Source organism: Neolamprologus brichardi, chromosome 14 (assembly GCF_056152115.1).
Source record: "Neolamprologus brichardi isolate AB-2024 chromosome 14, ASM5615211v1, whole genome shotgun sequence".
In the NCBI taxonomy this organism is placed as follows: domain Eukaryota; kingdom Metazoa; phylum Chordata; class Actinopteri; order Cichliformes; family Cichlidae; genus Neolamprologus; species Neolamprologus brichardi.
The window spans coordinates 33,256,048-33,281,087 of record NC_142117.1 but is presented as its reverse complement, the minus strand read 5'-3'; the positions used below and the strand labels follow the sequence as shown (position 1 = coordinate 33,281,087).

Below are 25,040 nucleotides of genomic sequence, written 5' to 3'. Positions count from 1 at the left end.
GCACTTTGGCGACAGTGGGAAGGAAAAACTCCCTTTTAACAGGAAGAAACCTCCAGCAGAACCAAGCTCAGGGAGGGGCGGGGCCATCTGCTGCGACCGGTTGGGGTGAGAGAAGGAAGACAGGATAAAGATAGCTTGGTGGATTCTTTGTGTCATCCAGAATGGATTCTTGCTGCCAAAGGGGATGTTAACAGGCCATTTGGCACACTGTTACAATGGTGAGTGCCCATATTAAACTATTTATTATAACCAAAGTTTAATATAATGAAGTCATCATATGTAGAAGTAATTCTATGAGCCAAAAGCTTGGATTTCAGACTTCTCCAAATACTCCATGTATTGCTTCTTCATTGGTTTTTCTTCTACTGGAAGTGTATGATATCAAAGAGAGTAAATATCATGAAAAGGTCACCTAATGCTGAACGCGATAGTCCCACCCATCTGCTGTTCAAACCTTCCATTTTTGAGAGGTAGCCAATCAAGCGTTTAATGAGAATTAAAATTGCAGCTTGGTTGAGAGCTTAGACGAATTGAGGACCTTCAGAGCAGGATAGATAAATAGTACTTTTGATGTGTGAATAATGCAAAGCTATTCTAGTAACTTAATCTTATGCATTTTGGAAATCCTATACTTTGCTATCCACAGTAACACTTTATATATTATCTGTATCCGCAATATATTTTTCCTCTTTTTATATCAATTTCACTATTTCAAACATCATCACAGTATGTCCCAGTCAAACTGTTCCTGCACACCCCCCTTCACTGTAATGATTGGGTGTCATAGTTATTTACACATTCTCAATTAAATGCCTTCAAGGCTGTCTGGGTTATGTCACTTTTAATAAAAATTTTCAAGGCCCGTTATAGAGCTCAGCGGTATATTCACCAATAGAAATCCTGTGAAAGAGACTCCGTGTCTAACTCTGGGGAAAGCGGTTAGTGGTGATAAGGGTGACAATTTGGGGCTTGTTTACAACCTTTGTGCATGGAGTTGTGCATGTTGGAGCCACATTAACCCACATTTAGGACACACATTTAACTTAAAAGCACCATCTCCAGCAGAGCATGCCAACATACAAAAAAACATATTAGAAAACACTTTAAATCCAGTTATTGTAAAGGAATATGCACAGATGATTAGATTTAGTCTATGTATTTTGGTGAGAATTTATTTGAAGAGAGAATCTATCATTAGTCCACAATCCTCAGGAGAAGCCACAGTAATCATTTCCACTTCCAAAAGAGTTACTGACATGATCCTTACAACTTGCATTTATACTTTAGAACCTCCCCTTTTCTAGACCTTTGCCAGTATATCATGCAAGGCAAGGTTTTAAGTTGAATTAGTCCTTCACAGAAGCGATGTTATGTGAAGTCACACAGGTTGTGTTAGCCGTGACCTTACTGTAAGGTGGAGCACAGAGCGGCAAATCACATTAAACTTGGTTTCCTTCTCTTAGACTACATTTTGACTGGCGCCAAGTGCAAATGCAGTTTGTTAAACAGCTAATGTCTAAAAAGTCAGTTTAACCGTATGTGCTCTTGCCTCACACACATTATTCATTCATTAGTACTGTTAAACACTTTGGCCTCTGTTTACTGCTGGTGATCAACAGAGCAGCACTGTGTATTCGTATTTTGTTCTCTCCGTGACCTTGCAGGGCTGCACATGGGTAAATATTGCATTGAGGCTTTCTGCCAGACTCTCCAAGAAATGGCTAACGTTATTGAAAGGGTTGTATTTTAACCCAGTCATCTTTTCCCAAGCCCAACCTTGTGTTTTTATTGCCTAATCTGGAATAAACTGAAACTGAAAATCAGCTGGAGCAAAGGTTTGTAGAATTTGCAGAACAGTGGCAACAGTGTCCTTTGTGGCCGCTTACAGTGGTGTGTTAAATCTTCTGGGCACGTGAACACAACAGGTGAAAAGTAGTTTAATACAGCGGATCAACTGCTGATACAGCAAACACAAGGATCTAAATAAAAACCAGCATTTATACTGTCTGCAATAAACGGGCAACTCGGTGCAACAGAAACTAGTGTTGCCATCTGTTTTACTGAACTGATAACATAAACCTTTTGACACGCAGCTAAATCTCTGATAAAATGAGATGACTTGTCTTAGGAGCAAAAAGTACTAAGCTGAAAGCTAACAACCAAACATGAAGCAAGACACAGCAGTCACAGCAGTTTGACTGTAAAATATTTCACCGATGCTAAAATGTTAAACTATGCTGAGCTCATACAGTAAAGCCAAGTTTAAGCTTTTCCTTTTTTTAATTTATTTTTTTAGACATTTTAGACATTGCAGATCTAATTGATTGTACAGTGATCAAAATTAGACTTGTGACCCACACTAGCCTTAGTCATATACACAATACATTACCTCTGATTGCTGTATACTCCGAAAAACTCGTGTTATGGTGAAATTTAGCGTGGAAGTACAGCAAAGAGCATCTGAAAAAAGAATAAATAAAAAAATGCTGAAAAATAGAATATAGCAAGCATCTTCTACACTCGCAGTCAAATTCCTTTTGGCAAATATATTCAAAACACTCAGCAAACCCCGAGCCTTAACCGAGAGAAATGATGTTTGTTTGAAAGAATGTAAGCGCATATGTGTGAGTGTGATGGCCTGCCTTATGTGCATTTATCGTGCATATATTGGCTTTACATGTAAACATCATGTGTTGTGGATTTTAAAACTCATTGAATTATTCCCCTTGCTTGTTTGGAGCACAAATTGGACGCTGCTGGACAAGATCCAATTTTCAAACTGAATTTGCTTCTCAAACAAGTTGTGCAAATGTCAAATGGGGAACATTTTCCTTACCACATTAGACCTCGCTTTTGCATAAGCACGTGTCCAGCTGACACTTGCCTTTAAAAGCAGCAGCAACTCAAGGAACACGTTAAATCGAAATTGCATTAATAAGAAAGACAGTAAGGCAAACAGCGTGAGGAAATTAACACGATAATGCCAGCTGTTATTTTTATTTCTCTGCTGCACATGTGTGCATGAAAACAAATCTTTTTTTTAATATGTTTATAAAAGTGAGGAATGGAAGCAATGGAAAAAATGTTGGTTTGTGTACAAGACAAACTTTTATGAACTGGCTCCTGAGGATTAAGTTTTAAAGTGGGCTAGAATGAGCAGCTGCTCTAACTTAGTAACTGGTAGTGAATGTGCTCATAATACAAAACTACGCCGAGAGATTTACAGTGTATGACTGAGGTCGATACTGTGCATCGTTGGATGTTATTTTACATTTCGTATTTGGAAAATTGAATCATCTCCATTTAATCAACAGTTGCCGATTGAACTTGTTTGTCTTAAGCAGATACTTCAAGTTAACTCAGTAAATATTGTGCACATGAGTATAAATCCTTTAATTGTACACACCCTGCTCTGCTTGGCGCAAGACAATAACTTTTGTTCTCGCAACCAAAGGCAACAGTCTTTACAGTAAAGTTATCATCTCATCTATCTTCCTCGGAAACAATGGCATGCTATGTCATGGGCTGCAGTATGCATCGCATGACTTCATGGATATCTGTAACGAGATGCCATTTATGAAGTAATCCCCCCCTGGCTGCTGGCATGTACATTTCCTATGCTGGGGATAAAACATAAGAGCTGTTTATAATATTTTGCTCAATCTATTTGCATACACAAGCATTTGCTAAATATTATGAACACATTACTTGATGCAAATCGACACTATAAAGGACTTCCTCTATTAGCTACAGTACGAGGACAGGTTAAACAAAAGCTGAAATTTATAGCTTTTATGAAGGTAGGCTGGTTGGCAGTATTGCAGTATAGCAGAGTGCATTAGTTGAAACTAAGCTGGGATCTTCAGAGTCTTGGAACACTGGCATATTTGAAAAGAGGCAGTTCAAATATAGACACACTTCCTGTCAGTCTCCATCAGTCCACTGAGTGAGCATTTCATTTAAATAGCTGCCTAGACAGACTTAGCTGTTGACATTCTTGGATGACTGAGCAGAATTGTTTATGAATAGCAGAATTTCAAAGTTGGGTGAATGATTTGGATATTTAGATGCTGAAAGAATTTATTTGATTGTTTGTACAAAAGTGTTATTTTCTCTTTAATTACTGTTGTATTTTACGGAAAGTGTAAAATGAGTACTATTATGCCTTTTTTGTTTTGGGTTTTTTAAGTTTTTCCCCACAACATTAGAAAGGAAAGTGCATTTGTGTGTAATCTTGAGTCGTTGAGGAGCAACTAAGCTGAAACCCTGTGCACGGTCACCGCATTAGCTTTTGCATGTGCTAACTATGAAGTTGGCAGGGCCCTGTAACTATTTATACCGCCATGCGACAGAGTCATTTTTAACATATGTTGCAGCATCTCTCTCAACATAATCAGGGAATCTCTGAGCTGATGCCTGCTTATGCTTAATTTTGTGTCACCACCCAAAATACCCATTTTGAACCAAGAAATATACATTTAGTTCTCTGTATTAATTCTTTCTTTGACAGCTTGACTGTTGCATCACAAAAACAAACTACATCATGACGATGTGTCCTGTTTTACTGTATGCAAACAGTGCGTACTATAAAACCATATGTGTGTGTGTGTGTGTGTGTGTCTGTGTGTATGAGTGTATGTGTGTCAGTTGACTTTTCAAAAGCTGAGCATACTTTTCGCAGTCAGCCAATGAAGTACTCAGGCCTGTAACCCCCCTCCCCCCCTCCAACCACCACCACTATGCACCTTATGCTTGCATTTGTGCTGTGTGCTAGCAGTGTAGTGTGTTGTCATTTACTAAGGCACATGTATCTGAATTGCTACACAGAGTGTATCAATTTGTGCAGCTTTTGAAGTTATTTTTTGCATTAGTTTCTTATTTTTGGGGGGCTATGTAGTTGGTCAGTATGGCTGATTTATTAGTTTGGTAATGTGCAATTTATAAAGAAGCACTCCCCGGTTACATAACGAGCTAGAGGCTAGAGTATATTGGTGTATATACATTTCCAGAGTGTGTCAGCATGTTCTTTAGCACACTTAAGACTTGAATCTTAATTGAATGTATAATGAAACTCCATTATCTCTGCTCTTACCCATTATGGGAGGCTGAGTCTTATCCAATTTCAACTTGGGTGTAAAATTTATCAACATCTTTCATAAAGGGCCAATATTTTAGAATTTGAGATGCATATGACAACACCATATTTGAAAACACCAGAAATAACTGTAGGAGACCGTATTTGATCAGGAAAGCCACAGTCTGTGTGACCAGATGGAGAGCTATAATCTTGTCAACATGAACAGAGAAGCTAGACAGCTAGATAGAATTTTCAAACCTGCCAGAAATTAAATGAATAGGGATTTGATTTTTACTTTCTTTATTTCATTAATTGCACAGATGTCAGGTTGATCTGATTTATTGTACTTTTCAAATGTCACTATAATTAAGTACTTTATCATATCTCAAGCTTGACTTTTAAAAATATTATGCTTGTGTGGTGAGGTCACCATGTAATCAATGCAGATGACACCAATTAAAGTCAGTATTTGAACTTTGGAGAGTTGGATTATAACCCCATTTCAAAAAATGTAGATGCTTTGTAAAATGTAAATAATAGAATGCAATGATTGTCAGAACATTTTTAGACATTATTATTATTATTATTATTATGACGGTTGATTATTTATTTATTTAGCATAACAGATGCTAATTTGGAATTGACTCAAAATCTGGATCAGGACACCAAAAGACTAGATAAGTTGAGAAGTGCCATCCATCCATCCATCCATCCATCCATCCGTCCATCCATTCGCTTCCTCTTATCCTTTTCAGGGTCGCAGGGGCTGCTGGAGCCTATCCCAGCTGTCGTAGGGCAAGAGGCGGGGTACACCCTGGTCAGGTCGCCAGTCTGTCACAGGGCAAGTTGAGAAGTGATTTAAAAAAAAATAAAATAAAAAGTTGAGATCTTTATCATTAAAAGACTCAGAGAATCAAAGGCTGAAAACTAATATTGACAATATTGAATAGCTGTGATGTTCAGGTCTTCATGCTGCACAGTTAATAACCTCAGTCACTTTGTTAGGTACACCTCAATAGTACAGGGTTGGACCCCTGTTGCTCTCTAGAATAAACAAGTTGCTGGAAATATTTCTCTTGGGAATGTTTTGGTTCTTTTGGTCTATTTTAATTGTTTGGCTGCACATCCATGAAGTGAATATCTTGCACCTCCACATCCCGAAGATGTCTATAGACATCTATAGATGACTATAGAGTCCATTTGAATACAGTTAACTTGTTGCCATGTCATTTCATGAAGTCAAGAAGCAAGTTTGAGATTATTTAAGCTTTGGCAAATGGTTTGTATCCTGGTGGAAGCAGGAAGATTGGTACACTGTGGTCATAAAGGGATGGACATTGTCAGCAACAATACTCAGGTAGGCTATAGAATTTAAACAATGCTCAGTTGGTGTTCCAAGAAGATATCCCCCACACCATTACACCACCACTACCAGTCTGAACAAGTTATACATGGCAGAAAGGATCGTTGCTTTCATGCCATCTAGAAATTCTAATCCCACCTTTTGAATGTTACAGCAGAATTCAACACTTGTTTTATTACACAATGTTTTTCCAGTCTTGTATTGACCAGTTTTGGTGAGCCCAAGCTCACATTGCAGTCTCATTTCCTATTCATAGCTGACAGGAGTGGCACCTGGTGTAGTCCTTCCAGATCTGAGGCATGTTCAGAGATGCTGTTCTGCATACCTTGGTTGTAACGAGTGGTTATTTGAGTTACTGTTGCCTTCCTGTTGACTAGAAGCAATCTGGCCCTTCCCCTCTGACCTCTGGTATCAACAAGGCATTTAATTTCAGAGAACTGTCGCCCTCTGAATAGTTTCTCTTCTTCTGACCCTTCTTTATAAACTCTGAAGAGAGGTGTGTGTGTGTGTGTGTGTAAATCCCAGTAGATGAGCATTTTCCAAAACAATCAGGCCAACCAAAACTCACTGCAGTTAACTACAGTCAGTAGAATTCTATACTGTCTGATTCTATATAATTCTATGCACAGGAATGTAAAATCACACATGCATACACCAAATCCTTAACAATATATAAAATTGCAAGGCTTTTTTTGCTTCAGTCCAAATTGCTTTCTGAGATTTGCTAAAACATGCACCTCGTGTATATTTAAAAAAAAAAAAAAAAAAAAAAGATGGGTCCTGGCAGGTCAAAAAACAAACAAACAAAAAAACACATAGCAGCCACAAGGGTTACCACCATGGTAGGAAGCTTTAATTGCTCTTGCAGTAATATAAGACCACATTAATAACATTGATTTTTACTTCACCTATGTTGCTTTGCTTTTTTGTGTGTTTTGGAGAGGAGATGCATGCCAATCTCCTGCATAAAACGGAGAACAAACGAGAGACTCAAATAGCAGTACAAAGAGTGTGTACTGCCACTGTGTGGTTTGTAAAGTCCCATTATGAAGATTCGAGTTAAGCTTTTCCACCATCGCTATCTTTGTTGCAAAAAAACAAATGTGATGTATATTAAACATGCGAATGTAATGTAAACTCAATTCTCTCCATTCACTCTGAGACAGGCTTCATTTTCAAGCAGCCACTCACAAAGAACATTACAGTAGACATCCATACATGTTGCAAGAAGTGGCGGATAATGGCAGCATGAGGCTGAACTGTTTACAGTGTTCAAGTGAAACACAAGATTTACTTCAGTGACTCTTCAATTCTTCCACTTTTTCCAATTTAAGCTGCACCCTTATTGCCTCGATTCCCCTCAACATGCCAACAGTAGCACAAATGACAGAGTTGGCTTGATAACCACTAGACGGGTATTCATTTTAGCCGGCTCTTTCTTTTCATAAGTGTCCACTTGAAGGTCAGCCTGTCACCATATGATTAGTCTGCCTCCCCTTTGTGTTGCACAAAGCAGTGAGTCATACTTTGTCAACAGTTACGACGTCTGACTGTCCCTGTTTGAGTTAATGAATGATGAAATCCTCAGCCAGTGAACAAGGCACCCTCCTGTGCTGACTTGAGCCAGTGTTGGTTAATGACTAATGGGAGCATTGTGTTTACCATTACCTGTGAAGGTGAGTGAGTGCTACAGATGGTTCCTTTGGAGCAGAACAGCTGACCTGATTGACTAGGATTGTGTCATCAGTCAGAAGTGTTCACACGCGATCTGCCTGATGTCAGCCAAAGATCTGGCCTAGATATTTATTTTAAACAGGGTTTTTTTTTTGACCAGCTAATCTTGAAACCTGCAAATATTGAAGAACTAATGTTTTCTGCGCAGGTATCTTTTATGGGATGAGCTCAGTCTGCTTGTTTAGAGCTAGTTGTTAGAATGCATAAAAATATTTTTCACCAAAAATGGCTCACTGCAGTAGCAGATATTAAAAACAGAAACTTGAGGTTATGGACATAGGCAGGTGGCGGTGTCAAAAGGGTGCCAGCTTGCAGCAGCAGATTTGATTTGAAGTCCTCCATTACTAATATTTAGCTTCATTCTTGCTTGGGAAAAGGCTGTTATTATACCTTAACCTTTTCTGTAAAGAAAATAATTGAAAGTCTAGGATTAGGGCCTCATTTCCTGGGATCTTTGGTCACTCTAAATTACATTAAAGCAAAGGTAGATAGTTCTGATGATGTCTTGAGATTTGGTTGCGTGTCTAAATAGTCCAAAAATAAAATCTGTTAGTATCGAGTAGTTATTTTATCTGTTTTGTGCTTCAAGTGTGAAACAGGAATGAGTGTGTCTAAGTGAAGGAAACAGGATTTTTGCTAAACAGCATTGTATGTGGTGGAGTTTTTGCGGTTTGCAAAGTGTTTAGTAGAGGGCGGCACCTTAAACACTGCTACTGAGCTACTTCTGAGTTTCGGGTCCCTCCCCCAGCTCAAACTCAGTTTTGCACTCTTTGCCTTAAAGAGACAGTTACCTCGGTGTGTTTTTGGCCTTACTCTGTTATCAGTCTTTGGCTTTTTCTCTCTCTTCTGTCTCATGACGCTGACTTTGACCCACAGGTTGAGGACACATAACTAACAGTGTTAGCTGTAAAGGTCGCCCTCTTCCTCTGCTAATGATATTCCTCTGTTACTGTCCCCTAGGTCTATGTGTGGTCAGTGAAGCATCCTGGAAACCAGCATGGCGATGTGTCAGCTGAGTGTCTAGGTGAGATGAGGTGAGTGAACACGGTTTAAGTTTGGTTCAAACACCTAACCCAGAACCAGCCTTTAAAATACTGATCACTGATTTTTTTTCTTTTCTCCATCAGTGTCGCCTGTAAGCAATGTGACTCCACTGACTAACAGCCCAGCAGTTCTCCTTACCAGACCTTCACCTCAATCACCAGCCTTTCAAATGCACCCAGACAATAAACTGGCCAGTCATGGCAAGCAGGTCACCGGTGACAGCCGATCCCAAATACCCAGCGTAAATCAGCAGGCGCAGCAGCAGCAGCCAGGATCTGCTACCCACCTGGGTTCAAAGGGCATTGGTTCTGGCAACCATGGAGTCAAAACCAGCCAGTTGTCTCTGAGCAACCCTGGGCTCAAAGTTGGCAGCCAATCAGTGAGTGGCACTGGAGGGATGCTGAAAACCAAAACCAAGCGGGATCGGAGCGTCTCCATCGACTCTGGTGAATTAAGAAATGCTGTTCCTCCAGTCCTGGAGACAGATGCCAAAGGGGGTAAGACATGTATCGATATATAGAGGGTGCTCTGTAGTGAGTGCTTTTTTTTCTTCTAATTATGCATAAGTTCATTTCCTTTACCTCCCTATCAGCCAGATCTTTACCCGAAATACCAGATTACGTGCATTCACCTCCTCCACAGCAGGAAGTGAATACAAGGACTGCGAGGACAGAAGAACTTGTTTTCTCTCATGCTGAAATGCCCTGACCTTTCACTGAAGCATCAGAATTTCCCCCTGGCTTCTGATTGTTTTCGCCATGCCTTCACAGCAGTGACGTGTCTCAGATGAAAAAACATCTGGGGTTTCTGTAGTGCTCCGAGAGCAAGAAAGCTCATGTGGTCGCGACAACTTAGTAATACTAGAGAGGATACTATTAAAACAGGAGGTGATGAGTGTAAATATTTTTGTTCATGTGGTTCAGTACAAAGTGCTTGATTTGCATTTGTTTGCTAGTGCTATTTTAAGAGTTCATCATGTGTTTTGTGAAACTCATCTGGGCTTCCTGTGCATTGCTCGAACCTTACACACACGCACACGTACACAAACACCACACACACATGCACAGAACTGAAATTGTCTTATCAAAGTTAATGATTTGCATTATGGGAACTTGCTTTTTGACCCCAAAACGGGTGGAGAGTCCCCACAGTATGAATATACAAACACAATAATGTATCAATACATTAATAATTAACACAAACACACATATAAACACTCAGGGATGAGGTGTGGTTCCAGCACATAGAACAGCAGAGGCTAAGAGGAAAGAATGAAAGATTGGGTGGATTCATTCAGACCCACAGTATTGATCCATAGCACTACTGCAATATCATGCTTTGACAATTTGACAGTTCATCAAGTGATGTTTCCTAACCATAGTAGCTGTATTTTGATTACTTTGATAGCTACTTCACATGGGATATGCCATGCCTTGTGAATTATTAAGATGCATCTATGTGGGACAGATTAGTTTTAAGAGGTGAGCACGGTGTAATTTGATGCTATATCTTGTTTCAGTTTTGGGTCTAACTTTAACTAATTTCTGCTGCTTTCTGATGTAGCAGGTATGGAATAAACTTAAAACATGAGCTTCCGCAAACAGCTGGAAGCAGCAAAGTAGCCACAGCTCCTGCTGTAAAAACTCAAACTCACAGATTCTGTCATTGTTGTAAAGACTTAAGTGTGAAGTTAGACATTTGTAACACTTTTTTCTTAAAGGAGTAGCTTTGATGCTTTCTAGAGATTAGCTCGGCTGATGTTAGAAGCGTGAGCCTCAAGGCGAACGATACACTCGTGTTGATACTTTTTAGAGCATTCTCTTAAACTGTGATGTTTATTGTTGAGCAACTTAAAATACATAATACACACATGATCATAATCTTGTGCGGGTCTTCCAGTTAATTTAGCGGCATGGGTTTAGACTTGCACCATTCTGAAAGTGGTACATGAAGATTGTGGAAAATTGCAGTTGTGATTCTTAAAGAAAAGTGGCCGACCGAATGGTGATGAAACTGACTCTTGTGCGCTATCAGGTTATCAGAGAGGAGTCCATGTCTGCACAGGGACTTTAGTAAGGTATTGTGCCAATGTGTGCCACTAGAGCGGCTTAAGTCGGCTTTGGCATTGATTCTTTGCGATTCTGCTATAGGAGTAAAACACTGCTATGGTGGTGAACAGAGCTAACACTAACATTTAAGTTTTTCCCTTTAATTTGTCATCATTTATGCATTCACACAAACACAAATGTTCGGATTCATTTGGTTATTCTACATGTGTTATATTAGCCAGACCTAAAATATGCAGTAAAAAACTGCCTCACTAACTGTTTTTCTTAGATAAATCTGTAACTACTACTTTGAAAAAAGGTACCAGTCCTCCCTCTGCTGTTGGGTTGTCTGTACTGTCATTTCAATTTCCTTTTTCACTTTAACTTTATAGGTTAGGACTGTGGTTACCCAAACTCATGCTTATTTGGAAGTCGTTTTGCTCTGAAGACAAAAAGATGATCAATGAATTGTCATAAAGCTTATCTGGAAGCATGTGCAGTCAGTAATCAGAGAGATCAGAGTGTGCTGATCTTTTCTTTAACCCCTAGAGATTTATTCATCTTTTGAATTTGCTGTCCATCTTTGGTTCTCTGATCTTTGTGGAAATCTTAGGCCAGCCACAGCAGTTTGGACCGACTGAACCACAGTAGCTCGTGCTCTCACAAAATCGTAATTGTGTTTTTTGGCTCAGATGTTTTTACAAGCAACACGTACAGTAGTGTGAAAAATGTTTGCCCCCTTCCTGATTTCCTGTTTTTGTTTTGTATGTTTATCACGCTTAAATGTTTCAGATCATCAAACAAATTTAAATATTACACAAAGATGGTAAACACAAAATGTGGTTTCTAAATGAAAATGTTTATTATTAAGGGGGACAAATCCAAACCTTCATGGTCCTGTGTGAAAAAGTGATTGCCCCTTAACCATAAAACTGATTGGGCCACCTTTAGCAGCAACAGCTGCACTGAAATGTTTGTCATAACTGGCAGGGAGTCTTTTACAGTGTTGTGGAGGAATTTTTGCTCACTTATTTTTGCAGAATTGTTGTAATTCAGCCACATCGGTGGGTTTCTGCATGGACCACCTTTTTAATGTCATGCCACAGCATCTCAATCAGATTCTAGCCAGGACTAAACTACTCAAAACTGTATATTTTGTTTTTCTTAAGCCGTTGAGACAGAGGTGGGGGAACTCCAGGCCTCAAGGGCCGGTGTCCTGGAGGTTTTAGATGTGTTCTTGATCCAACACAGCTGACTTAAATGGCTAAATTACCTCCTCGACATGTCTTGAAGTTCTCCAGAGGCCTGGTAATGAACTAATCATCTGTGTCAGGTGTGTTGACTTAGGGTGAGATCTAAAACCAGGACACCGGCCCTTGAGGCCTGGAGTTCCCCACCCCTGCATTAAGAGGTGGACATGCTGGTGTGTTTTGGATCATTGTCCTGCTGCAGAACCCAAGTGTGCTCCAGCTTGAGGTCATAAACAGATGCTGAACATTATCCTCTGAGATGTTTTGTTGGTATGATGTTCCTTTTCTGAAATGCTGTGTTAATTTTACACCAGATGTAGTGGGACTCAAACCTTCATCAGTCCACAGAATATTTTCAGAAGTCACGGGGATCAGGCAGATGCTTTCATGCAGATGTGAGATGAGCCTTGTGGGTTTTTTTGGACTGTAGAGGTTTTCTCCTTGAACTCTCCCATGGATGCCATTTCTGCCTAGTCTCTTTCTTACTGTTGAACCATGAACGCTGATATTAACAGAGACATGTTCTGGGTTCTTTTGTGACCTCTTGGTTGAGTTGTCGATGTGCTCTTGTAATAATGTTGGTAGGCCAGACACTCCTGGGAAGGTTCACCACTGTTCCAAGTTTTCTCCCTTTGTGTATAACGGCTGGAGTCCCAAAGCCTTAGAAATGGTTTTGTAACCCTTTCCTGATGGATAGATGTCAGTTACTTTGTTTATCAGGTGTTTCTTTAGATAGTGACATGATGTGCTGCGTTTTGAGATCTTTTAGTGTACTTTATTTTGTCAGACAGGTTCTATTTATGTGATTTCCTGATTCAACAGGTGTGCCTGTAATCAGGCCTGAATGTGTTTAGTGAAACTGAACTCAACGTTCCAAAAAATGTAGATAATCACAGTTTGTCTGTGAAGGTTCTCAGTCATCCAGGTCATCGTAGTCTAAGGAGCTTGGAAAGAAAAGCGTCTGGACTTCTTTAGGTTGCTTGAAGACGTTTCACCACTCATCCGAGAAGATTCTTCAGTTAATCACAGTTAATTCAGGATTTACTTTTTCAAAGAGAACCAGGTTGGTTTGGATGACTTTTCTCCCTTAATCAATGAAATCATCACTTAAAAACCACATTCTATATTTACTCCGGTTATCTTCGTCTAATATTAAAATGTGTTTGATGATCTGAAACATAAGTGTGACACATATGCAAAGTGCTAGGAAATCAGGAGGGGGGCAAACACTTTTTCAAACCACTGTAGATGATATGAATAAAGTTGGCACACAGTTACATAAAAAAATGACGTACATACAGCCAAAATGCCAGTGAAATGTTTACCTGCAAGTTATTTTGATAAGCCAACTCTGTAATATTTTTTTATTGATTTATTTTTTTATATCCAGTCACTGGCGCAGAATCCGGGGCCACTAATTCAGATGTGCATTGTGAAAGTATCAGTGAAAGGAAAGCAGGGAATATAATCCACTGTATTTTCAGTATCTTGTGTTCTTGTTCCAGATGGACATGCCTGGAATACCTTGTGAGGTGTTCAGGTGCTGTTCCTATCAGATCCCAGAACCACCACATAGTTCAGTATTTACAACATTTTAAACTTTGCACAAGCAGAAAGACTTCATATGCTGCTTATGATATTTTTTCATCTTAGAAAATGAATGAGAATGAACAGGTATGTGCACCTTCTGGCAAGAGCAGCTGAAGCATTTCTGCAGAAGTGATTTAACCTTCTGGAGTCGACAATCGTGCTGGCGCAAATCACGTGACTGTTTTAAGATGACATAGCAGCAATACGCAGCCATTTCAACATGTGTGGAAAGCTCAGACTTCAACCTTTATACTTTTTTTTTCAATCCTAACAATCAATTTATGTGGATTTTATTGACAGTTTGATGTATATAAGGCCTACACCACAAAAATGAATTAAAGCCACCAAAATAATCGTGCTTATGTTCATGTTGTGGATACATTTTAATGTAAATAATATACAAGAGTTTGAGATGGTTTAACAGCATCATTATCGCATCTTAAAATATGTAAAATGCTGAATAGGAAAGCAAAAATAATCTACATCACATTTAGTGCTATATTTTAAATCTCAAAGGATATTTGGGATTCGGGTATTTTGTTTTTGTTTAATATTGCAAAGCAACATTTACTAGCAATGGTTGGTGCTGCTCTCCCAAAGGATTGGAGTTAGGGTTGGCACATATGGTTACTTTAACCTCAGAGGATTAAACATGGTCAAATTACTTCATGATTCACCAGTTTTTACTAAACCGTACCTCACACAGATGCATACCATAGCTCTAGTTAAAAATAATCACTAATTGATATGTCCTACATTTTACTCACAACTTCATGGTGCAGCCAATTTACCATTTTTATGACCATATTGTGATTTTTAAAGTGAGTCTGCCATTAGAGATGCTGTTCTGAGCTGTAAGTTGGAGCCCTGTGAACTTCCAGCAAGTAAAGCACATTGCATGTGAACAGACAAAGTTAGTTAGTTAATTAACTTGTGATTCTGGAAAATACATTTGTACGTTAGTTGTAACAGTAAAGAGGAAATTGTATAACAGATGCATGAATGTGGATGTGTCTGTCTGTCCTCTAGAGGGTGTTATGCGCAGCAAGCGGCGGTGTGTTCTGGAAAAGAAACAGCCGTACAGTGGAGATGAATGGTGCTCTGGACCTGACACAGAGGAAGATGAAGACAAGCCACACACTACAGCCCACCGTGAGTGTGAATACCTCAACACAGCGGTGAAACACACGTCATTTGCTTTTGTCTAAATATGGAAATGGTGTTACTGTGACGACAACAGTCGACCCCCCCCACCCGTGCGCTCCATCCAGCACGTCTGTTTTATTTTCTCTGAGGTTCAGTTGATAAATTATCTTTTGCTGTTGGAGTTCAAAACACTAAGAAATAGAGATGTCTGCTTAGAATGCCTTACTATCCCCTCCACTGATGTGACTATGTTTTTTAGCGCACTCTGGTGTTGATTTCTTGTAGCCACATGAATTTGCTGGTATTTAAATAAAAATCCAAGCTGTTTTAGAGAAATTAAACCACTGTGGGGCTTTTTAATTATTTATGTATTGTTGTTTTGTTGTTGTTGTTTCTAAGGGGAGCGAGGGCTGGCTGGTCCTATCCAGGGACGCTCTGATCGCTTGACTTCGGGATCCATGCCCGAATCTGGAGGTCCAGCAATGGGATGTGGGGTGGGACCAGGGCTAAAAGCAGATCCCCCTCAGGCTTCACAGCAAGTGGTCTATGTTTTCACAACCAGCCTTGCCAACAGGTGAAAAACATTTGCAGGTCAATGATTCATATGGAGATTAAGAGTATCAGCTTCTAAAAGTGGCCATTTTATTTTTTGACAGTGCTGCAGAGGCAGTAATAAAAGGGCAGGCTGATTCCATCCTTCTGTTTCACCAGCAAAACGTTCCACATTCAAAGTTGGAGCAGGTCGGTCATCTCTTTTTCTTTTTTTCTGCTAAACTGATTAAACCACATGGGAGTAAAAGTGTTTTCCACATTAAAGACCACAGGTGCAAACTATGTGGGAAGGGTTTTTGTATTTGTTTAGTTATTTTAATCTCGGATGCCTCTCTGTTCCTGTTTCTGTCTGTCACTTCTTCAGACTGCTGTAAAAAAACAACAAAAAAAACCTTAGAAGGGTGTGTAGTGCTATTAATTGTCTGGTACCAACAAACAGCAAAACTGCAGGTGCAGCGATGAATACTAGTAATGTGTCTATCTCTAGAAGACAGACACACTAGTAGTAGTTACACATTTAATACATGAAGGCCAGATAATGTAGGCTACACGATCAGAAGACAATCACATCAAAGTGACAAAGTTCACATATAGAAAATAATTTAGCCTGATAAATGATCACACTACTAATGAAAATATATGAAAAGCAATTGCGACTGCAGGAATAGCATTTTAAGTTCAGCCTTGTGTTCTTTGTCCTTTTTTCTGCCACAGGGCCACCCATCAGGAAAGCTTTCTAATTTATCTGAGAAGCTAAATACCAGTAGCTCACCACCTACAGGCACCCCCAAATCCCAAAGTGGAACTCCACGGCCAGCCTCTGCAGGTGTTGGGGGTCCGATGCATACTGCAGGGACACCATCATCAGCAGGGCACTCTGATAACGAATCCCCTCAGACCAGACCTGGCGGAGCTTCCAGCAATAACAGTATTGTCACTCATAGGTCAGAGGGAGGAAGCGTGGTAGCACTTGCTGGCGCAGACCCAGGAACTGGAAATGGGAAAGGTACAGGGGGTATGCCTCTTCCTGTTTCTAGTGTCTCTCCCTCGGGAAGTCCCTCCATCCTAGCTACACACCTACAGAGTGATACAGTACAGAGGGGTGGCCAAGGAAACGCAGATGGTCTTTCCAAAGAGCAACTGGAACACAGGGAGCGCTCTCTGCAGACGTTGAGAGACATAGAGAGGCTGCTTCTGCGCAGTGGACCAGGTGGAGGCTCTGGAGACCCTGCAAGCTCTAACAACAATGCTCTTAATAACTCATCCAATCCAAATAATAATAATCCTGATAGGGGTGGCATTCTGGAGGAAGGTAACAGTGGTACTAATAACTCTGGAAATTGTGGTAGTGGTAATATGTTATCATCAGCCTTGGCTCCAATGGGCGATATGAAGAAATATGAAGAACCCCTGCAGTCAATAATTTCTCATACACAATCCATTGGTGGACCTGCCCTTGACAGCCCTCAAATGGACTCTCATCATAACCTGCCACAACCTCCACATCACCATCTGTCACCTGGGGATGACATGGGTCCTTTACTTGGACAAGAAGGACTGACCCAAGAGCAAGTGGCCTGGAGGAAACTTCAAGAAGAATTCTACCAGGAGAAGAGGCGACAACAGGAGATGCACCCTTCTGCGCATCCCCAAAACTTTAGAATCATGAGTGACATGGGCATGCCTATGATGATGAGAGGACCCCCTCCTCCATACCACAGCAAGCCTGGAGATCAGCAATGGGGTCCTGCCAATATGATGGGAGGTGGAATGGGGGGAAATGGACGAATGATAGAAATGCAAGAGGGACCCCGTGGCCCAAGGTTTCTTGGACCGAGAGGGCCGCCTGGAGGGGGCTTCCCTGGTAGTCCAGGAGGAGTTTTATCAATGGAAGGTCTAGGACCCCACAGGCCCTCACGCCCAGGCATGATTTGGCTAGATGATATGCCTAACAATATAAGTGGTGGAAGTCCCTTCCATGGATGCTACCCTGGTGGTCCACCACAACACTTGCAAGGTGACTCAGAGCATCTGCTAACACGCGAGGAACTGTTTCGCATCATGGACAAACGGCACATGCAGGGTGCTTCCAGGTTTGAACTTGATAGATTGGCTAAACAGCAACAGCATGGCAACATGGGCTCAAGAATTATGGATAATCTTGGGGGCCCAGATCTTCCCAATTTAGGAATGGGCCGTGGTCAACCTTCCGGTCGAGGTGATCCCATGGACTTTCCTGGTTCACGTGATATTATGGGCTCTCCTGGAGGGGGTCCTCCGATGAGAGAGTTAGTAGACTCTCCTCTGGGGAGCCACATGGCAATGAACATGAACCCACAAATTCATGTTCAGCAGCAACAGCAGATGATGTCTCAGAAGCTCAGAGGAGGCCATGGAGGAGGACCTCTAGTGGAGATGTTTGGCACTGGAGATATTTCACGAATCAGGGCTTCTCAAAATGGAAGAGGAGGAAATAAAGGAATGATCCCTGGACCTGAAGGCCCTTATCAGTTTCCAAACCAAGGTCCTTTTTCTGGAGGTCAGATGGAAGGACCGTATCTTCAACAAAGTGGCCCAGAGATGTTTGGGCCTGATCATCAAGGACCTAATCAAATGGGAAGTACATTACGTCTTAGTCACATGCCGATGGGCGGAGGCCTTAGGGGTGCAGACCTTGGTTCTAGGCAAACCTCTGACCTGTCAGTAAATGTTAACCCTCTGACATCTCCTTCAGTGCCTCCTCCTCATCAACTAAAGTCTCCATCCCTCAATCAAGAGCCATCTCCTCTTATACCTTCCCCCTCTGCTCCAGGGCTGAAGTCACCATCACAGGTTTCTTCTGCTGGGCATCATCCCCCTCTTCCACCTGCATCTGGTGCTGGGACTCCTTCGTCTTCTTCCATGAAGTCTCCCCAAGTAATGGGATCTTCCAGCCTTGGGATGCACTCTCCGTCTGCCTCCCCTGCACGACTGAAGTCCCCCGCCTTGGCTTCAAACTCTCCAGGGTGGACGTCTCCTAAACCACCACTTCCGAGTCCGGGTGGTCCAGCCAGTGGAAAGATGGTGGGCAATGGAGGATGTGGTTCTACTGAAACAGGTAGACTCCAGTCCAAGCTCAAAACAAACATCAGAGATGCCGTATTGGCTTCTCTGAGGTTTATGATATTCCTTGTCTTGCTGTGAGATTACTAATTTTTTTCATTGTTCTTTTTGCAGGCCAATCACTTCCCCCTAGGAGTTCAAGCTCTACCCCTATTTCCCAGCCAGGCTCAATGAATCCTAGTATGCCATTTACGTCCTCTCCCGATGTCCCAACATCTCAGAATCCATTATCTCTTATCATGTCTCAAATGTCCAAGTACGCAATTCCCAGTTCAACTCCTCTCTACCATGATGCGATCAAAACAATCGCTACTTCTGATGACGAGATGCTACCAGATCGTCCTCTTCTATCTGGTGTCAGCATTGGAGGTATGAAAATAGGAATATCATTACAGACAGAAAATACCTTTTACAGTGGTTAAACGGAGGATTTGCTTAAATTGTGCTGATGTAAGGCTATTTGTCTATGCCATTACAGGAAAAAACATGACAAAAAGAAAGTTTAAGTATTTATATTAAAGTAGTGAGTTTTTTGAATAAAAATAATGCTCCAGTTAATACTTTGTAATTTTAATGAGTTAAGAAAACATTCGTGTTTATTAACTGTTATAATATGGGTTTTTCATGTATTCATCTTGTTTTATCACCAGGAAATATGGGTAATCCCCAGACGTCACAGATTGGTCCTCACAGTGACCCCCAAAGCCCGATGGGTATTGTAAACCAAGGTCAGCAGCACCTGTCCCACGATTCCTCAGCACCTGTCCTTTCTTCCCCAAACCAAATGGGCATGCCTGCCATGAATTCTGCCATGATGGGAGGAGGAGCACCTGAGGGAATGGGGCCCTGCAATGTGTCGCCTATACCCCAGACGGCAGGGTTTCCCCGCATGCAGCCACCACCACATGGGCCCATGCACTCACCTATTGGAGGCATGTCACAGAATTTCGCTCAGTCTAATGAAGATATTCTGCCACATCAGCAGTTACATCTTCTTAACAAAGGTCATCCTCACCAACGCCCCCCTCACCCGCCAGACTCTTTTCCCTCACTTCCCATAGGTGAAGGACCTGATCTAAGTGAAGTCATACGCCCCACTCACACAGGGATTCCCGAGTTTGATCTCTCCCGCATCATTCCTTCCGATAAGCCGAGTAGCACTCTTCAGTATTTCCCTAAGAGTGAGCCACATCAGAATCCACATCAAGGGATGCCATCCCAGCAGCCACAGCAGCTCCTTAAACAGCTGTCTTCTTCTGGGCCTCCGCATAGCAGTGGCCCTTCATCTAACCCCCACTTGGCAAGCCTACAGAATATGATGGCTGAACAGCAGCTGCCACCTCACCCCTCACATGGTGGAATACGCCAGAGCATGGTCATTCCTCAGGGGGTCTCCAGGGGTATGGTTTCTACTGGGGGCATGGGCCCCATGTGTCCCCCTGGTCATATGATGGGAAGGACAGGGCTGATGCCCCAACAGCAACTCCAGCAACAACAAGCCATGATGGCCAACAGCCTTCTCCACCATCCCTCCAATGCATATGGACCTGGCATGATGCCTTCTCAGCAGCACCAACAGAATCTGATGGCACAGCAGAATATTATGATGATGCAGGCTAAGCAGCGAAGCATGTCAATTGCAGGGGAACCCTTTGGACCCCAGGGCCCACTAATGTCCCCTCAGGGTCCCATGATGGCCCCACCTCATCCACAGTCTGGTATGATGGGCCCACAGTCTCTCAGACAGCGGGGAATGTCTCTGGACAGTTCCATTGGCTATGGTCCCGGAGGTATGACCAATATGCCATTCTGATCCAGCTCAATAAACAGTTCTTTAAAAAAAAAATGCGTTCACTGGGTTACCCTCCCATTGTGTCCAGAATTTTTCATTGTTATTCTTGTAGTGGTTTTGAAAAGGAGGAATTAAAAAAAAGAGAGAGCAAAAAAGGATTACAACTGATTAAAAATGAAATCACTATAACACTGTTCAATAACAAGTTTGAAGCCATTTTATATAAACTGTATAATGTGTATATTTCAGAAATGTGTGTATTTGTTGTGGGAACAGCGCAGCAGTCAGGAGAGGAGTGCCTCAAATTTCTATTTGTTTTAATATCATTGATTTATTTTCTCCAACTACCAAACTGTTGTGCAAAGGAATTATATATATATTATAATATATATACTTGCTGTATATAAGATGCAATTTGTGATTGTTTGCAGTTGTTCTGTATAACTGTGTTTTAATAGGAGTTTAAAAAAAGAATAATAAGGATCTCTAACATGGTTTTGTTTTGGTTCTTGTGTTGTCAATTCTTGTAATCTGATAACACTCACAAGGGAACACGGGTGTTGTATAATATATAAAATAAAATCTTTATTGGATTAGCAGTAGCTACAAAACAACACAAGGCTGATATTTGGCCAGCTTTACAACTTTTTTTTTTTTTTTGACTGGACAATAAAAAAACAAAACAAAATACAGTAAAAGTAGCAATGAGTATTGTATTATAAGATCACTGTACAGAGGAGGGGTATTTTCAGAGCATGTACACATGGACTAGAGGACTTTATTACATGAGCACTGTGCTGTTGGTGGTTGCTCCATCAGAAATTGATACCCGACTGTGGCCGTGGACTCTGAGGAAAGGCAGGCAGATTCGTCTGCAGCCCAGTTTACAAAGCAGATGTATCATCTCATTGCGAAAGCGCACTCCAACAAATGCATACAAGAAAGGGTTCAGGCAACAGTGCGAGATACCCAGGCTCTTTGTCACTTCAAGCACTTGCAGCATTATTTCACTTGATTTACAGTCGTCATCCGCGATCACTCTCTGTTGTCGCAGGGTATATATGATCAAACTGACATTATATGGCAGCCAACAGAAGCAAAACACAAGTGTGACAAGCAGTGATATTCGAATGGCTCCTTTTTTCGCTTCACTTTTCTGGCTGTTGCACAGAGCAATTACTAGTGCTGTGTAGCAGTAGCTCATGATAACCAGAGATAAGAAAAAACACAAATGATGAAAGACATTGTTGGCCAAAACCCAGTTGCTTGCGTGTGCATCGTAACTGAAGTGGTAACAGGCCAGGAACGGTATGCCTGTCGTTGAATTTTTCTGTGTCACTGAGGCAAATACGGCATTCGGTAATGCCAAACACAAACAGACGAGCCACGTTATCATACAAGTTAGGTGCACTGTTCTTGGAAGGCGACTTTGCATACTGGGAATTGCATGAACAATTGCCAAATACCGATCAAATCCAATGCAAGCTAAAAGGACGCTGCCACAAAGGAGGTTTAGATTCTTCAAGAACTCATTCAGTTTGCACATAAAATCTCCAAAAATCCAGCCGGTGGCGCTGTCGGCTACATCGAAGGGAATTGTAAACAAAAGCATGAGATCAGCCAGGGCAAGATGCAGTAGGTAGATCTCTGTGATGCGGAGCTGGCGCCATCGTGTCACCAGGACTGTTATCATCAGGCCATTCCCTGCCACACCCAGGAGAAAAATCACAGTGTACAGCACAGGCAGGAACTGGCCATAAAAACTCTGCAGGACCACATCATTTTCACACGGGTCACTGAAGTTGCAGTAGTCATCGGGGAAGTTGCAGTAGTCGTCGGTGCAGTTGCAGGAGTCATAGGTCAAGTTATCAAATTCTTCAGGTGTCAGCTTGAAAACACATACAAGAGATTAATTTTAATCATCAAATCTCAAATGAAGATTCCCTGTTGTATGCAGTATATGTGATAGTGATCAGACTAATCGTTTTGTTTCAGGATGAAGTGAAATAAGACTCATTACAGGAGTGTGAACAGACTCATTTATGTAATGATCAAATACTTCTTTTTTTCCACTGCAGTTTTCTCAGTCTAATGTTTAGGCAGGAAACACTGAATAGACCAGATTGTTTTCACTTCCCTCTCATGATGACTCAGAAGGCATTTCAAGCTAAATTTGACAAATGTGATTCAACCGTGGCTAATCATATTTAAAAAAAAATATTAGCTGGTACAAACACAACTTAAATAACTAGCTGAAAGCCTTGTAGAGTGTGCGATTTCTCAGTATTTAATCAAATGTTGCTAAATATGGAAAGAAGTCTGCGGGAAAAATATCTGCAGAAAAATCATTAGAAATGCAAAATATGTGTAATAATCATAACACCGTTACACCAAAAGCAGCATCCTATTCAAATGTAATGTTAACTGTACACGTACAAATATTTTTATGATATATTACAGATGTGATTCTCCCTTTTGATGAAATGTCAGATTTTCATAAAGAAATCTTCTCTATGGTAATGATTACACATCTATTTTCTATTGCGAGTAATGTAAACTGATAAAAGGATTGTGATTGTAACAAGAAATAACATAACAACCATACAGGTTTTATTTTAACTTCAATTTCCTTTTCCCTCCAAATCTGTGTGTCATCAAATGTGTATTAATAGAAAAAATTACATCATTCTTTTCATATAGGAAGAATGTAAAACTCCCAGCTGAGCCGTAGTCACAGGCAGCAGCTACATGTTGCTCATTACATTTAAAATCTCTTGTTTTAAATTAAAACCTCAGTTTAAAACTGAAGCTGAGGTTTGGAAAATGAAGGTACAGCATTATGTTAATGTCTTATATGAGACTTTAAGCTTCATAACGATTAACGAGGAGTTACAGAATATGTGACCGGATAGGAAATAACAATAGAGCTTACGTATTCCTTTATGGTTGTATATAAAAAAACAAAACAAAAAAACAATAAAACAAATAAAAAGTTCTAAATTAAAATATTTAGACAGAATTTCCCATTATACGTGCTACTACAACAAAACTCTGCTGAAGAGTGCTGTCATACAGAATATTTGCACTAACTTTCCATTCATCTCACCATTTCTTATTTTAAGTCTTACCTCAAATGCTACAAGAGTCATTGTTGAAGCCATGCAGATAAATCTTGGCCCCTTGAATGCATGTGTCACACTGCAGTACTGAAATATGCTTGCACTTCCTCACAGTGCTGGCTGGCTCTATTCGCTATGCTAATGTCTTTTTTTTTTTGGGTTCATGGGCGTCTCTGGAAGGAAAGACACAAAAACAAATCAAAGCCTTAGTGTTATCTATCTACAGTGTTATCTATATTAATCACACAAGAGCAGGACTGCAATTCCAAGTAAGTGCACTCCTGTATTCTAGCTTTTGACCAGCACGTTGCAACTGCACTAAACTGAACAGAATTATTTCAGCACGCTTATATACATCCTTCCTCTAAATTTTTTAATGACCGTTTGGAAAGATCATCCAGCTCGGTCATTAGTACCAGATTTATGTTTAAGGTTAATAATAACAAGCAGGATGGTGACCGCAAAGGTTGAAACACCTTGCTATAAAAGCTACTTACAGCTTCAGCATCACCTTAACCGCAAATATCAACAGGAAATGTGATTGTTTTTTTGTTTTTTTATTTAAAGTAGCCACAATCTCACACTTGAGACAGGGTTTTACAACCAAGGCTCACAGACAGAAGCATACAAGGCAGACTGCACACTCAGTTCAAAGCAGCAGCCCCTGAATGAATGTGCTTCAGCCTTTTAAAGACACAAGTGTGCCCAATCAGTTGTTGATTGGTCTGGCGTCCCTCGGCTGGTCCTTTAGATTTTCCCTGGAGGTGCAAACGACAGGTTCACAGGCAGTGAATTGTCTGTGGCGGTTGCCACACCTGAATCTGCTTGAAGGAAGGCTGGCTCACTTCTTCCAGGGCCAGGGGCCATAACAAGCAGGATGCTGACTGCACAGGTTGAAACACCTTGCCATGAAAGCGACTTACAGCTTCAGCATCACCTTAACCACAAATATCAACAGGAAATGTGATTGGTTCCCCTTTTTTTTGTCTACTTTAAATTAAAAAAAATAAATAATCTGTGGGTTAATCAAATAAGGCTATTTCATTAAAGGTATTTAACGATGTAAACATAAAATACTATAAAAGAAAACTAATAGTAAACCATATATCTTTGATAGAGACACATATTGTTCTTAGAAAGATAACAAACCCTGTTTAATCTACTTCAGTCGTCTTTTAGTTTAGACTCTACACAAGATTATTTTTCAAATTTTATCATCTCTT

The 25,040-nt window shown here is 40.8% G+C and overlaps 2 protein-coding genes across 2 annotated transcripts in view; one reads left to right on the top strand and one right to left on the bottom strand.

The window, feature by feature from the left end:
- Positions 1 to 21,193, top strand: part of bcl9l (bcl9 like) — a 29,582-nt gene extending 8,389 nt beyond the window's left edge. The window contains exons 2-9 of the mRNA XM_006796659.3: positions 9,135 to 9,208; positions 9,302 to 9,715; positions 15,136 to 15,258; positions 15,652 to 15,826; positions 15,909 to 15,993; positions 16,519 to 18,901; positions 19,021 to 19,275; positions 19,557 to 21,193. Coding sequence (XP_006796722.2) covers positions 9,388 to 9,715; positions 15,136 to 15,258; positions 15,652 to 15,826; positions 15,909 to 15,993; positions 16,519 to 18,901; positions 19,021 to 19,275; positions 19,557 to 20,719 — 4,512 coding nt within the window. The 5' untranslated portion in view covers positions 9,135 to 9,208; positions 9,302 to 9,387 and the 3' untranslated portion in view covers positions 20,720 to 21,193. The remainder of the gene's footprint in view (positions 1 to 9,134; positions 9,209 to 9,301; positions 9,716 to 15,135; positions 15,259 to 15,651; positions 15,827 to 15,908; positions 15,994 to 16,518; positions 18,902 to 19,020; positions 19,276 to 19,556) is intronic.
- A 65-nt stretch (positions 21,194 to 21,258) lies between these two features.
- Positions 21,259 to 23,885, bottom strand: cxcr5 (C-X-C motif chemokine receptor 5). The gene is made up of 2 exons (XM_006796658.3): positions 23,827 to 23,885; positions 21,259 to 22,586 (listed from the first exon to the last, which is right to left on the bottom strand). The coding sequence occupies exons 1-2, from the start codon at positions 23,857 to 23,859 to the stop codon at positions 21,480 to 21,482; spliced, it is 1,140 nt and encodes a 379-aa protein (XP_006796721.2). The 5' UTR covers positions 23,860 to 23,885; the 3' UTR covers positions 21,259 to 21,479.
- Between the last annotated feature and the right edge of the window lie 1,155 nt (positions 23,886 to 25,040).